The 14,560-nt window shown below is 38.7% G+C and overlaps 1 protein-coding gene across 2 annotated transcripts in view; it reads right to left on the bottom strand.

Annotated features, from left to right (window-relative positions):
• The window catches only part of ptpn22 (protein tyrosine phosphatase non-receptor type 22), a 33,396-nt gene extending 20,735 nt beyond the window's left edge, over positions 1 to 12,661 (bottom strand). For both annotated transcript variants that reach the window (XM_072696155.1, XM_072696156.1), the window contains exons 1-7: positions 12,075 to 12,661; positions 3,718 to 3,826; positions 3,498 to 3,574; positions 2,389 to 2,484; positions 2,109 to 2,147; positions 643 to 714; positions 274 to 333 (exon numbers count right to left, since the gene is read on the bottom strand). In XM_072696155.1, coding sequence (XP_072552256.1) covers positions 274 to 333; positions 643 to 714; positions 2,109 to 2,147; positions 2,389 to 2,484; positions 3,498 to 3,574; positions 3,718 to 3,826; positions 12,075 to 12,176 — 555 coding nt within the window. In that variant the 5' untranslated portion in view covers positions 12,177 to 12,661. The remainder of the gene's footprint in view (positions 1 to 273; positions 334 to 642; positions 715 to 2,108; positions 2,148 to 2,388; positions 2,485 to 3,497; positions 3,575 to 3,717; positions 3,827 to 12,074) is intronic.
• Between the last annotated feature and the right edge of the window lie 1,899 nt (positions 12,662 to 14,560).

The following is a 14,560-nucleotide window of genomic DNA, read 5'->3' as shown; positions in this document are numbered from 1 at the left end:
AAAATAAAAAAAGCAGGATCAATGTTTTGTAATATCCTTGATTACAAATCTTTTTTTTAGGTGTAGAGTAGGGGAAATAACTAAATGTACAGGGCAGGGGTGCTTCAGGTCAATAATTGGGAACCTATGCTGGACTTTATGTTCATATTTTACTGTGGACTCACTAAATCATTTAATCTCTGTAAATGGTTCTCTTTCTCATTATCATTGCATCTGAGTCAGTGCTTTTATCTGAAACGTCATAGCTCCAACACCTCAAACCCTTTTACTCACTTTATTAAATGTCACCCTCAGGATCCTTGTCAGATAGTCGCCCTTGTTCTCCTCATATTCCTGCATGAGAGGCAACCAAAACACTTTAGAACATCTCATCAGAACATCAGACATGTCTTATCAGCACTCAACCCCACACAGGCCCATAACTACACCCAGCTATTCTCAGCACGCCCCACTGGTGGAACAAAATGCAGAATTTCCTCTTTCTTTAATTCTTTTTTCATGGGAAGATGACAGAAGCTTTGATATTAGCTGTACTGAGGGAACAAAAAAACCTAGACCATGTCTTTGGGTGGTGGTGCTCAAAGCAGTTCATTATAAAAGGACAGGAAGTGTGGTGTGAGCAAAGGAGGAAGTGTCACTCACACAGCGTATGGTGAAAGGTTCACACACAAATGCATCCACCTTAGACTCGGGCCAGTAGCGCTCGCACTTTTTCTGCAAAAGAATTCAGACGCAGGTTCAGACTGATATAATAAATGGTTAGACAAGTGGGTTGCAGTGGCATGAGGTTTTCACGCTATGATAACTGTTTTCCTCACTGTTGTTGATAACGATTCTTCTTTTATCTTTATGATGAATTGATATTGTTGATTGATATTTTCTCCATTAATCAATTAAATAATTAATATAAAATAAACTGAATAATAATGATAATAATGAATTAGTGGGATTCTCTGTTGGAAGTACCAGTATTAAGTATATGCACATGGTATGATAACCATCAGTTTTCATGCCCCGGTATACACAGCTTACCGCTGCATACACGCGCTTAGTTTAAAAGCCTGCCATGCTGAAATGAATGGGATGTGGAAGACAGAATGCTTGAATTTTACTTAGGTTCAAGAAAAATGCAAAACAAATGGAAATATTATATATGATATTACGCAAAAGTTTGACAGCCCTGTTCAAAAGACATTTTGTTAATTTTTTAAGTAAAAAATGAACATAAACACAAATTTCAGAGCAGACTATTTTATATAACAGCATTCAAACTGCAAATACATGGATTCTTATTAGTGTAGCATGGTGCGCTTGCCCATTTGAGTAACTGAATCCTAGTCTGCCAAAGGAAGGGCAGTGTTCTTATCCATATACGCAAACTCACCCATCTCAGGAGCAATATTGCTCATTATGCAATGGCAATAATGGCTTAAATGAATAACAGGGTTAAAAGTAACGGGGTTGATGTTTTTTTTTTTTCAGCAAAAAAAAATATTCCAAACGCAGGCCTTTCCCTTTAAATATATATTGGTAAATGTAATATCAAGGGGATTCAAATGGCACCCTAATTATGGATTCCAGGGACAGTAAGAACAGTTACTCCAACAAACGCAGGATAAACTCTCTTTTTCAATACCCTTACTTTCAGAAGGAACAATGACTGAGCAGATGTCCCAATACTTTTGTCCGTATAATAAATGCCTATTGCAAACTGGTTATGCTTTCTGAAGCCTTTTTTTATGTGCAGGCTCCTCCATGCTGCACAGTAGAACAGTGCATCACCACTCCCGTTAGCTAAACCTTCCTGAAGATCCTTTGCTGTCATATGGAGGTTTTGCTTTGTGTTTCTGGACAGTATCTACAGTCCCCCAGTTCCTAATGATATTTAAACAGACAGTGTAAAATGTGAGCTGGAAGTGGGTTAATATCTTTTTTTTAGCCTGCTTTGTAGCATTAGTTAGCTTCATTTTCTTTTTCTCGGCTAGCTCCTTAGAGAAGCTCATAGTTGTTGAGTGTTAGTGGTTTGAAGAGTCACACTCCTATAGAGGCAATACAGGCTGAACAAGTCAATTACATTCTAAAACAACTTTACAAATGTTCAGCATTACCTTTCCCATTTCAAACTCCCTGCATGCCATCACAATGATCTGAGGAGAAGGAGAAAACGAGTGTTTATGAGAAAGAGAAAGATGGTGAAGAGCATGATTTGTCACTGGGTTGTGGTTAAAATGCTTCGTTTCTAACAGATACCCAATAAACACTTCTGACGAGGTACATATCCTGCAGAGATGCTGCCAGATAGTTTCATTAGAGCATTTTCTTTCTTACACGCAATTGCATCCCATCCAGCAAAATGTTGTACATGTCAAACAGTTGCTAACTGCCCACCTGCACATTGTATTCCCATAGCATCCTCCAGAAGTCCACAACAGTGTTCGGGAGCGGTCCCTGGGTTGCAATGTATGCTCTCGGGCCCAAAACCCCCTACAATCATAGCAGTGGTTAGAACTTTCATTGGATGGTGTTTTAACAAAGTCAATAAATTCCTGTGTTAATATGATTAGGAGCAGTCAGAGTCAGGGGGAGGCCTCAAAACAAGCAAGATAGTGATTAGGACCAATTACAGTCAGGGAGGTCTCAGAATAAATGAGGTGGTGATTGGGACCAAGCGCAGTCAGAACAAACAACATGATGATTAGTTCTGTTGATGTTTTTGCTGAATCTAAATTTCACACCTAACACCCAATGCTACAAGTGCAAGGCCACAGAAGAACCACTTTTGGCTCCAGAAGAACCATGTGATGTGAGATGTGATGTGATGAGATGTGTGAGTGTGAAGAACCTTTCAAAGGCTTAAAAGACCTTTAACCTTTAACTGATTATTGTGAAGTGATTATTATTATAATTATTAGTTTTTTTACACTCACAAATAATATCCTGTTAAAAATATATTCTGTTAAATCTAAGCTATTTCAGTTTTTTTGCATTGTTGTAAGAATATTTTAATATTATTATTTTTTTCACTTGTTTTAAGTAACTAAAAGTATCTTGTTCCACTGCAAGATATTTTAGTTGTACAAGCATTACTTTTGACAATGGCTAAATTATTATAATAATATTATTATATAATATAAATATAAATACATTATATATATTTGTATATATATATATATATATATATATATATATAGAGAGAGAGAGAGAGAGAAAGAGAGAGAGAGAATGGTCTGCCAATAGAATAAGACACTAGTAGATAAACTCACAAATAAGTAATGAAGTAATGAAATAAATGAATACATCTTACATTACTACATGAATATTTAATATTTTGCCTGCATTTAAGAGGATTTCACTTGCTAAGATATGCTGATATACAGTAAGGCTTTTTACACCTGTCTGCAAAGTATTCGTATGCTACTCCTGCAATGATTATACAGGGAACAGTAGACAGATGTACTGGTAGGAGCAATAAGTTACTGCCTAGGCAACTTACTTACCTTAATAAAGTTAGCATTGATGTAATCGGTGTCATTTTTGGACGTGCTCAGAGAAAGCTTCACTCTGGTATGGTCGACTGTGGAAAAACACAAGTCATCAGTAATGTCTCCTTGATAAATACAGTGTCACAGACTGTCAGAGATATGTGCAGCCAGACTCAACAGCGTTGACGTCTCAGTGACCGTCCATCAGGAAGTTCAAGCATCATGTTTCACCCACATGGAACAATGTCCTTGTAGCGGTTCTTCTTCACATTCTCCTGCTTCTCAGCGGCCTTGGTAGGGTAGGTCTTCTCTGTGCGGTATTTGGTGGACTGCCTCTTGAGTTTCTGAGACAGAAAGACCATAGAGAATATAGGACTGAGTAATGAGAAATCACAAGCATGAAATGAGTAGGTGAGGTAGGGTTTTTTATACCTGCAACCTTGATGAAACGAGACAACAGCAAGCCCACTATGTGAAAGGAAGCTGGGTTGAGGGTTTGTGTGTGTGTGTAAGTGAGTGAGTGAGTGTGTGTATGTTTATGCATGCCTCTGAAAGCAATCAGTTTCCCCTCAAATTATCTTGCCCATGAAACAGAGACCATCGTAATAGATAACTTTCCGACCACAGCTTACTTGTACGCAATGAGAACGTCTGAGCGCATCTTTAAAATCCACGCTGAGCCGTCACCATGGAACATTTACAAAGCTTGCACAGGGGTCATGTCTCATGCTTCAGATGGTTTCACTGTTTTCTGCTGTGTAAGGAGTAAAGTGCAGTAGGCTTAGGGCCATGATAGTTAGAAACTCTCAACCTATGTGAGTATTTTGAGACTTCAAGAGAACTGGTTCAGTGAGATTGCAGCCAGACGAAGCGAAGATTAGGGAAGATGTTCTGCATTGTTGGCTGAAAGGAACACTGAGGGTTGTTTGTTCCTCATTCTGTATTTTGACAATGAATGTATCCATACATTTTAAGCCATAAGGCACAAATCGTGCTGGGTACCTTTTTGAGAATACTGACAACGATAACAATGGCAATTCCAACACCTTCACTTTTTGTAACACTAGCTGAACCATTTTTGAACAATTTCTTTTTTTAAACCATGAATTGAAAGAGGGTGGGGCACTGTGGCAAAGTCTGGGGCCAGATGGCTCTGATAGCACTGCCTACCTCTATAATCTGGCCATCCTAGGTGCCAGGTCAAAACGTTCTTGTTAGTATTCAGTCGGTACCGTAAAAGTACTGAATTTTGCACTTTTCCAGCCATTGCCATAAATACATTTTTTCAGAGCTGCATGAACACACAAATCAGATCTTTCCAAATTCGATTTGAGCCACTTTCACAGGGGGTTCTGAATCAACACCCAAATCCAAGACGTAGACATACAACCATAATGAGAAGCCACATCACATTCAGCGGCAGCAGTGCGTCAGGGGTGGCTTGATTGTAAAAAAGGAGTATCTCATTAAACTGCGTGTTCATTTCCTTTTTATGAGCAGGTCCTCATGAACAGAGGAACTGACGGAATGCGCTTTGGCCACATTAGATTTCCTTACTTTCAAGAGACATCAGTTCACCATCTAAAGGAACGAAACACCTCCTTAAATAAACATACTATTTATGGGTTGACCTTAAAACTGCTTTACTGGGATGTAAGGCCTTTATCTGGTCAGCACACAAGCTGACCCGAATACACAATAGATATATATATATATATATATATATATATATTGAGAGACAGCGAGAGACCACCACAGAGCAGGTCTTATTTGGGTCAGCACTGAAGCAGTGTCACTAACATGATGGAGGTTTGTTAGTAGTAGTGTGTGTTGTTGAGGGGATCAGACACAGCAGTGCTGTTGGAGTGTTTAAACACCGTGTCCACTCAGTGTTCACTCTATTACACACTCCTACCTTGTTAGTCCAGCTTATAGATGTAAGATGAAGCTCATATGTTGCTGCACAGTTTGTGTTGGACCTACATCAGTGGTCACAAAATGCTGCCCATAGGATGCTGTTGGCTGGATATTGGCTGGGTACTATTCTCGGTCCAGCAGTGACGCAACACACATTAACATGCTACTGTCATGTCTGTGTCACTGCAGCGCAGAGCATGACCCAAATAATATCTGCTCTGTGGTGGTCCTGTGGGGTCCTGACCATTGAAGAACAGAGTGAAAGAAAGTTCCACTGTGCTGGGGGGGCTTTATACCCCTCTAGCCAACACCTGACATTAGGAATGGTGACAGCAGGTTCAGGTTTATCTGCTCCAGAGAGTCACGTTTTATTGGCAATACCTGCCTACATGGACTAGACGAGCTATGTGTGCGCATTTGCACATCTGTGTCAGCAATGGGTGCAACTTAGAGTAGCTGAATGCATACACTAGAAGGACTGTCTGTAAACATTTGGACATTATTTATGACTGAATGCATCATTCTTTACAGCAATCTGCAGTTTTTAGTGTCGCTCAGTTTCGCTAGGGCTATTGCTCTAGCGCTAACGGGCACAGGGCCCACACAGACATGCATGCCTAAGAGAAAAAGAGCTCTCTTCAAGTGAATGAGGGGCCGAACAGCTGCCCCTGGCCGACAGGATGTCCTTCTGGCAAAGGCTCAACCCAGCCTTCTGAAGGAGCACCAGATCCGCTCCAGCTCTGGTACAGACTGCCTTCAGCTTGAGGCCTGTTGCCTAGACCACAGAGCGCTTTTCACAAGTAAGGAAGTGACTTCAGACATCACAGAGGTGCCACTCCTCTGTTAACTTGGGGGGGGTGTGAATAATACAACGCTATTAACCTCTTAACACAGAAAGGCTTATTACACACAACTGGTGGGGCTATTAATTAAAAAATGTAAAATAATGTTAAATAATGTAAAATAACATAAAAAAATGTAATAGTTTCGGCCATTTCTTTTCAAGTTTGTAATAACACTTTTTTCCATATATTTGAGCAGTTGAACACGAACTTTTTGTCTTGATGGGCTAAGGGCCGAAATGGCAAAACCAATATACAAGTAAAGAAGGTAAATACATTTCAAATTAAAACATTTTCTTGCTAAAATATTACATGAACTAAAAGGAAATTAGGATTTTGATAAGTTAGATATAGTTGAAATGGATTTTTTCACTGGGTAACAGAATGGGATTTGGGTAACTTTCTGGCAGGCCAAAGTCAAACGTCAAACTTTTTTTGGGCAGTCCTGGTATAGAGTTTAAATTTGACTGCCTTTTATTTTACTATTTCCAAATCATGCTCTATTGCTTAATTATGTAAAATGATTATTTGGACCCCAAACTGCAATAGAATAAACTCACCCACCCAAGATCCGACCTACCATAAATACACCACGCTTTAACGGCCATACAGCATATCCGTAGATCTTTGCATGTATACTCTCACAAAGGTTCCAGAAATACACGCTAATGCCTACACACTCTCCTGCACATACGCTTATACGTATAACATATATGCAAAAAAACGTTCTTGATTTTTGCAGTTCCTCTTTTTGACGTAATGCAAATCTGAAAGATGTTCTTTATTGTGTTAAAATATCGTCTGTGATGAATGCCTTCTTACATTGTCTCCCACTGAAAGTTAAGAAAGTTGGTTTTTGCGTGACATATGCAAACGTTTTTACAAAGTTACAAAAGTAAAATAATTTCTCTTAGCAATATGACGTATGTATTTGCTGATAAAAAACTCCAGATCACATTAGAACAGATGCAGGTAAACATAAATACAGTTCAAATGAAAGAAGAGTTTCTCATTCTGAAGAAAGGGGTTGAGATCTTGTGAGCTAGTCTGAAGAACAAAGCTTGGGTCCATATTTTTCTTGGACACCCCCAAGCCCAGCCAGTGCATGGATGTGTTCAATTCCATCAGCAGCTCACCTGATTTACCATCATTAAGCACTGATTTACCAAACCAGGTGTTGGATGAGAACTATAAATCTAATTTTCACAGGTGTCTAAAACTTATGCACAGTATATATGCTATATATAACTGCTGTTGTGCAAAAAATAAATCATAATTGACAACTTTGCAGGTGAAAGGAAAATGTTCTTAATTTTCAGTGGAAAACCATGTAAAAATATATTTATTTTGGATCATTTCAATTGGTCCATTCATCATGTAATTGGCACAATTCAAAGAACAATTGCCAAAAAGTAAAAAAAAAATGTAAAAATGGAGATAGAAAGGTTTTACATAATTGTTCAACCTGAAAATACTAAGTTACAATACTAGGCGCTTTTACTAGCTTTATTAAACTCAAATACCAAACTAGCAAGCAAATACTGTATGTCACTGCTGGTCTACCCTCAGATTAGCACACCATTGCATTTTGAACAAATAATACAGATAAACAATTCAGACATTACAACAGCAAAGGCCTCAGAAAATATTTCACTGAAATGTTGTACTCGGTTTGTCACATCTGTCTTGCCAATATAATAAAGGGCAGCGGTTCTGAGGGCAGCGGCACGCTGCTCTAACAAACCTGATGAACCGCTGAAAGAAGCCACGCAACACTCTAAAAAGATGCTCCAGGTGAAGACATGCATCAACAGACATCAGCAGACAGATAACCACTTGGTAAGATTATCATCTCTTAGCTAGTCAGTTTATATCAAGAGCATAGCTTTGTTTAGTGTTCATTTGTAATGCTAATTTATCTTGGAATATCAGTCTGTTCAAGCTATGCTGAACCGTACTTCACGTTTAACGTTAAGGTCACTTTCTGTGTACAATTCTGTGTAGTCAAAGACTAGGCTTAGTCCCTGTCTGGGGAACTGTCCCAAAGTGTGTTTTTAGTATATCGCTGCAGTTCAATAAAAAACATGTGGTGCATTTTTTTTTCTCCATGGTTTGAACCCTGTAGCTAACTATGTACACTAAGTAAAAAATATTCTGAATGAATGGACCAAATGAAATGCTCTAAATTACTTGGAATAAACTCAAAAGTTATTTTACATTAACTTCCATTAAAAGTTAAGATCTTGCCTTGTTCTGTAAAGTCTTGTCTCCATTTCGGAGATACATGTTTTTCATTGGACAGTGATTATATATATATTTTGAAAAATTATGTTAAAATGTTCAATGAAAAATCAATACAGAAGGCTGAATGAATGGGTAAATAAATATATAAGGTAAGCAAAGAAGACAAGTAAAGTAAAGTGTATGGTGTGTGGAAAATGAATGGCATTTTGTATAAAACTCTTCTTAACCACTAGTGGACCACCCAGAAAACAATGAGCAAGAAGCCACTGCACCGCTGGTGGCAGCCGCTATCCTCTTCCTATCTGCTGAGCTAAACACCCTGATAGACCAGTGTTTATTACTGTTGTTGTTATTGGGTATTCTTACAGTGTACAACAGTAAAGACGTGCCGTAAAGAATTCCTAACGGGTCGGCTGTTCTTGTTCAGGCATTACTGAAATATATGTGAAAACTGCAAAAAAAGCTTTTTTCACACTGTTCATGTTCGAAATCCGATACTACATTTTACATTGAGGTACAGGAACTGAACAATCTGCTCCCAGTGGCAGACCTACTGAATGTGGAGGCCTCATAGCCTTGCTAGACTCCAATCACGCAATGCTAACACAAATAAAAGTCAGTGGAGTTCAGCTGTTAGCTAGTAGCGGCTTGGCTAAACACTACCCAAGCTTTTAGCCAAAATATGTTCTGCAGAACTGTAAACCCTAGATGATTTTTATGCATTGCAATGTCAGAAACCACATAAACAAGTCTATTTAAGATTACATAACAACTTTGATGAGGTTTGAAGCGAGCATATGATATCCTGGCACGTTGCTAACTGATTTGGTGTTAGCGCCCTATCTTTGTAGCTCCAATGTGAAACCAACAATGCAACTAACAGCTTCTCTTAGCTGAGAGAACATTTTTGTAAAGGGGAATTCATTCAATAGGGAAATCTAACAAAGTGTTTTTTGCAGAGAAAGAGAGCAGGGAGATACTTTTAGCATTCCAGATATCAAAATAGTAATGCAGTTGTGGTTGGATGTTAACATGCACTCATCGTAGATATTAACGTCATGGCAATATTAGGCTTTCTTGAAACTGTTCTATTTCTGGTGCATGAGAGTGACAACATACATCTTTAATACAATTATAAAACAAGAATAATTCATTTTTGAGGGTTCTCTGAAATTAACATAATGATATATTCAGCACACCATAGCTGGTGTAATGCCCCTTAGCAAGTTGCACCTTGTCCAGAGCCTCCTGGTAGCCATCAACAAGCTCCTGCCAGAGTCCTGGGTGGCTATTTGATCACTCTTCCTGGCAAAATTGTTAGAGTTTAATTAAATATGAAACACAGTCCAGATATTCTTAACTGGTTTGAGGTCAGGACCTAATGGTAGCCCAATTCATCCATTCCACAACCACTTTAGAATTGTGTTTGGGGTCATTGTCCTGCTGAAACTCCCAGTTGTGTCCAAGTTTCAATCATCTAGCTAATAGTTTGAGGTTATGCTGAAGAATTCTGAGGTAGTTCTCCCTCTTTATTATCCAGTCCACTTTGTGCAATGTACCAGTTCTAGCGTATGACACTACCACTACCATGCTTAACAGTTGGTGCAGTGTTTTTTGGATTGAATGTTTCATTTTTACCCCTAAAAACAACAACAGTTTTTGCCCCATCTGATCATAAAACTTTCATCTTTACTTTGTCCATGTGATCAACTGCAAACTTTAGTCAAGCTTGAAGGTTAAGAATTGGTACTGCAGCCTCTCGGCCCATGGCTATGTAACCTGTACCTTGTTGGTTCTTGGGTTGTACCAGACCGTTTCTCTCAGCTGAAGATGACAATTTGGGTTTTCTGTCAGATCTGGGCATAATTGCTACACCTCCAAATAACTTACATACAGTTGTTTGAACTGATGATCTTGAAATCTGCAGTTCATGGAAATGGCTCTATCCACATGGAAGAGCCCATCCACAATCATCCAACTCACATCTGCACTGAGCTTCTTCCACTTTGCCATTGTACTGGGTGTTGGTCAATCCAATGAGTGCTGTCAAGCAAACCCTTTTTATGTGGGCTCAGAAAAGCTACCAGCTTTAGTCAATCATGATCACCAACAGATAGTTAGGAGGCCTTTGCCCAGCCATGTTGGATCTTTTAAAAGCACTGAATGAATACTTTAGATGGATTTTATGTATTTTTTATTCTGTATGTACAAGTTTGATCTAGTTTTAATTCCAGACACCTTTCAAAAATGAAAACTTGTGCACCAATTCTTTTTTCTATTGAAGTCCTATGTTGTTTACTCCAGCCTACTCCAGTGCACTACTGCCATGACATTCATTCAAATTGTAAAAATCAACCCAGACTGCTTCGCAAAACCACATGAAGTCGTTTCTAGCTTACCATTATAAAAATGTAAACTTGTGTTAAATTGACCTAATATACAACTACGTTTGATGAAACATGCATTATTATTTAAAAGAGTTGAAAATGCCTATGTGGAAATACTGGCTTCTGGGTTGACACACCGGCACTCGGCTACTCAAAACAGACTGCAAGACCCTAGAATCGAGATATGGAAAGAGAAGGCTTAGTTCTCTTTTCGTCAGAGCTCTCACACCGAGACAGCGGTGAAAAGAGGAAGTCTATATTAAGACACTTCAGCCACTGTAACTGCTCTGCTTGCTGGCCAGCTCCATTATATAGACTCCATTTTGCTTTTGCTGAATTCTTTTCTTTACTATTGTTGAGGCTGGTATACACTACCCTACAATGCTTTCCTCATATATATGCACACCATATGCATATACATATTTTATATATATACTAGAGTTGCTGTCATAATAAAACCATTGCATTTTTATGTTGTTTTCAAGTTTGATCCTTTTTATACTTTTTATTCACTTTTATAAATTGAATAATTATTATAATCATACATATAGTGGCTTCAATTACATTAACCTACTTTGGAAATTAAGAACTTCTGTAATGTATGTATATATATATATATATATATATATATATATATATATATATATATATATATATATATAATTTCTGTAAAAAATCTATATTCACTTCTGTGAAAATGTTGTTTTCGGAGATATGAGTTTTTTTTGTAAGGGGAAAGCAATACAGCCTTAGATTTGTTCTTAGATTTGGACAATCCGAGCTCTGGAATAAGGTCTAACCTCACAGATTTTTTCACCTGATGCCAATAACCTCTACGCTCCTTTAAGCCTGTAAGAGTTGCACATGCTTTTAGCAGCAGTTTGAAAAAGAAACGAGCAGACGAATCCGACTTTTCACACTAAATGTCCCTAAAGACCTAACTGTACAATATGCACTGTCTCAAACTAGCAGGACCTTTGGACATGATGACTTCTCAAATATAGATACTTGAGTAAAGGAAGACACTTTTAACCCTTGTGTAGTCTTCCCTTTATCCTAAGGGTCAAATGACGTTTTCACTTTCTCTACGTGAAAAAAAAAATCGTTTTGTCCGCTGTTAAACTTAGTGGCGAGTCATTTTCAAGAGGGGTCACCCTTCAGACAACAAACGGGTTAAAGGACAGACTGACGTACGGACTCACCAAGAATTCGGCACTGAAGCCGCTTTCCCCGTCTCCCTCCACTGCCTCCTTGCTGGCAAACAGAGCCAGAAAGCGCCTCAGAAGTTGAGCCTGCTGGTCCATAGCTTAGATGTCCCACCAGGGCCCACCGTCATGTCCCAGAGCAGAATGGGGGATGGGGGGGCTTCCTGGCTGGGGACCTACCAACCTACCTACCTGTTTCTCTCTCTTACTTGCCTCTCTATCTTTCTCTCTGTCTTTTCTTCTCTCCCTCTTCCTGTCAATTAGCCCTTTCCCTGTCTTCTCCTCCTCCCAGTCTCTGGCTCTGTCTCTCCTCTGTCTCTTGCAGCGCTCGATGGCTGAGCAGTGGCCCCAGGCTTGAGGAACTGAGCGCTTCAATTTCTAGATGAGCTGTCATCACGGAAGCAGTGGCGGTGGCAGTCAACAGCTTCTGTGGTCAGATTAAAAATATCACTGTGGTCTTCATCTCTGTCTCTCTCTCTCTCTGTTTCTCTGTCTCTTGCTGGGTCTCTCTCTCTCACTCACTCTTTCACTTGTTCTGTTTCTCCTGGTCTCTTTCACTTTGCTGCTACCTTTCTTCAGTTCCCTCTCTCTCTCTCTCTCTCTCTCTCTCTCTCTCTCTCTCTCTCTCTCTCTCCTGTCTCTTTATGACTTGCTCTGTCCGTGTCACTCTTCGTGTCACTGGGTCCTAGAGCCACCCCCCTACACAGGAAACTTTCTGTGGGTGTGATTTTTGCTTAGTGTCTGAGAGAGTGTAATAGAGAGAAAGAATCTCACAGCGATGAGGCACTCAGTTGCACAGCCTGTTGGGCAACATTAAAGAAGGGGGGGGGGGTTTAAAATGCAGTCTGGTCTGACCAGTGGATCTACAGTAGGAGCTTCCCTTTCAGTTTATGTGTGTTGACATCCTACCACAGACCTAATCATACAGGGTTATTATTATTATTATTATTAGGTTATTAATATTATTAAGGTTATTATATTAACATGCTGTGAACAACTAAACAACTAATATCTGAGCTCTGTAGTTATTACAATAGTAATGCTGACCCTTAAGGGTTGTTGTTACTCAGTAATTACTATCAGTTATGTGTAACTATTCTGAAACCAAAAAACAATGAATGTATTTAAATGAAATCATTTATTATATGAATATATTTATTTATAATTCATATATTTAATTATGCATTTGCCTTGTTCTTGACTTCGGATGATGGATAGTTATTGATATTGTACCCACAAGCAATTAAACTGGATTATTATTTCTACTGCTTTAAAATAATACCTATATTACATCATGAAAAACTACAGCATATTAGGGCTATTATTCTACGATAGCGCTATTATAGGACTACATGATAACCACTATCGGTTGTTTGTGAGCTACAATAAAGTAATATATAGTTCTTTAAATAACACCATTGATCCATTCCTAGTTCATTCTATTAATATTACTGAACTATTTTGAACTATTTGATCATTTTGGAACTACTTTAAAACACAAGTACAGAAATACAAGTACAAATACAAATACAAGTACAGTTATAGGGTCATTTTTAAAACCTTCTTAGGATGATTGTCATAATTAATTATGATGAAAAGTATTGTTATTAATAATACTATCAGTTGTTTGTATCTGAGCTGGGGAGTCGTGCTTTCCTCCGAGTGCACTAGCTACGGAAAATAGATGGTGGATGGGTTCTCATGTGTCGGAGGAGACATGCTAGCCTTCACCTCCTAGTGTTGGGGGCATTGCTAGTGAGAGAATACCAGCACTATCATACAGAGCTATGAAACTAACTATGCTAGTTTTGTAGTTACTGCAATTGCTTTGGTAATGAATGTACCATTACATGGTAGTGCAGAGTGTGGATCTTTAACTCGTTCAGCTCTCATATCTTTATTTTCAGACCATTCATTCAGTATCTAGTGCAAATTATTAGGTAAATACTGAAGAATGTGTTATGGATAAGTTATGAAGTTACTGATACCTTTTCATGTGTGGATCTTTAACCCTTTCATGATCAATCCAGGCAAGTCTGTATGTGCTACGAAGTTGTCTGGATGAAAGTGAGCACAAACAGAAAAATGAACACAAATGATCATGAGGACACAGCCACAGCGCACAACACTAACTACACATTCTCCTATGTAATTCACATGTAATGTAAACGTACAGATTATTCACATCAATATAGATCTAGTAAACTGGTGATAATGTACAGCAACTACTAAGGGGTAAAGATGCATATTTTCCTCCCTGTACTATGTACAGCGAAATGTGTCCTCTGCATTTTGCCCATCAGGGCCCAACAGTGGCAGCTTGCCGAGCCCAGGTATTGAACCCACAACCCTGTTATTAATAGCCAGGAGTATAGTAATCTCATGTAGTAATGAGAGTGAGAGCCTTAATGTTAGACCATGCACTAACATTAACACCATGCAAGACCTATGAAGAGACTATGGCAAGTTCAACTTGCTGATGC

Source organism: Salminus brasiliensis, chromosome 14 (assembly GCF_030463535.1).
Source record: "Salminus brasiliensis chromosome 14, fSalBra1.hap2, whole genome shotgun sequence".
Classification (NCBI taxonomy): domain Eukaryota; kingdom Metazoa; phylum Chordata; class Actinopteri; order Characiformes; family Bryconidae; genus Salminus; species Salminus brasiliensis.
The sequence above is the reverse complement of the archived record's forward strand: the minus strand, read 5'-3'. Positions and strand labels throughout refer to the sequence as shown.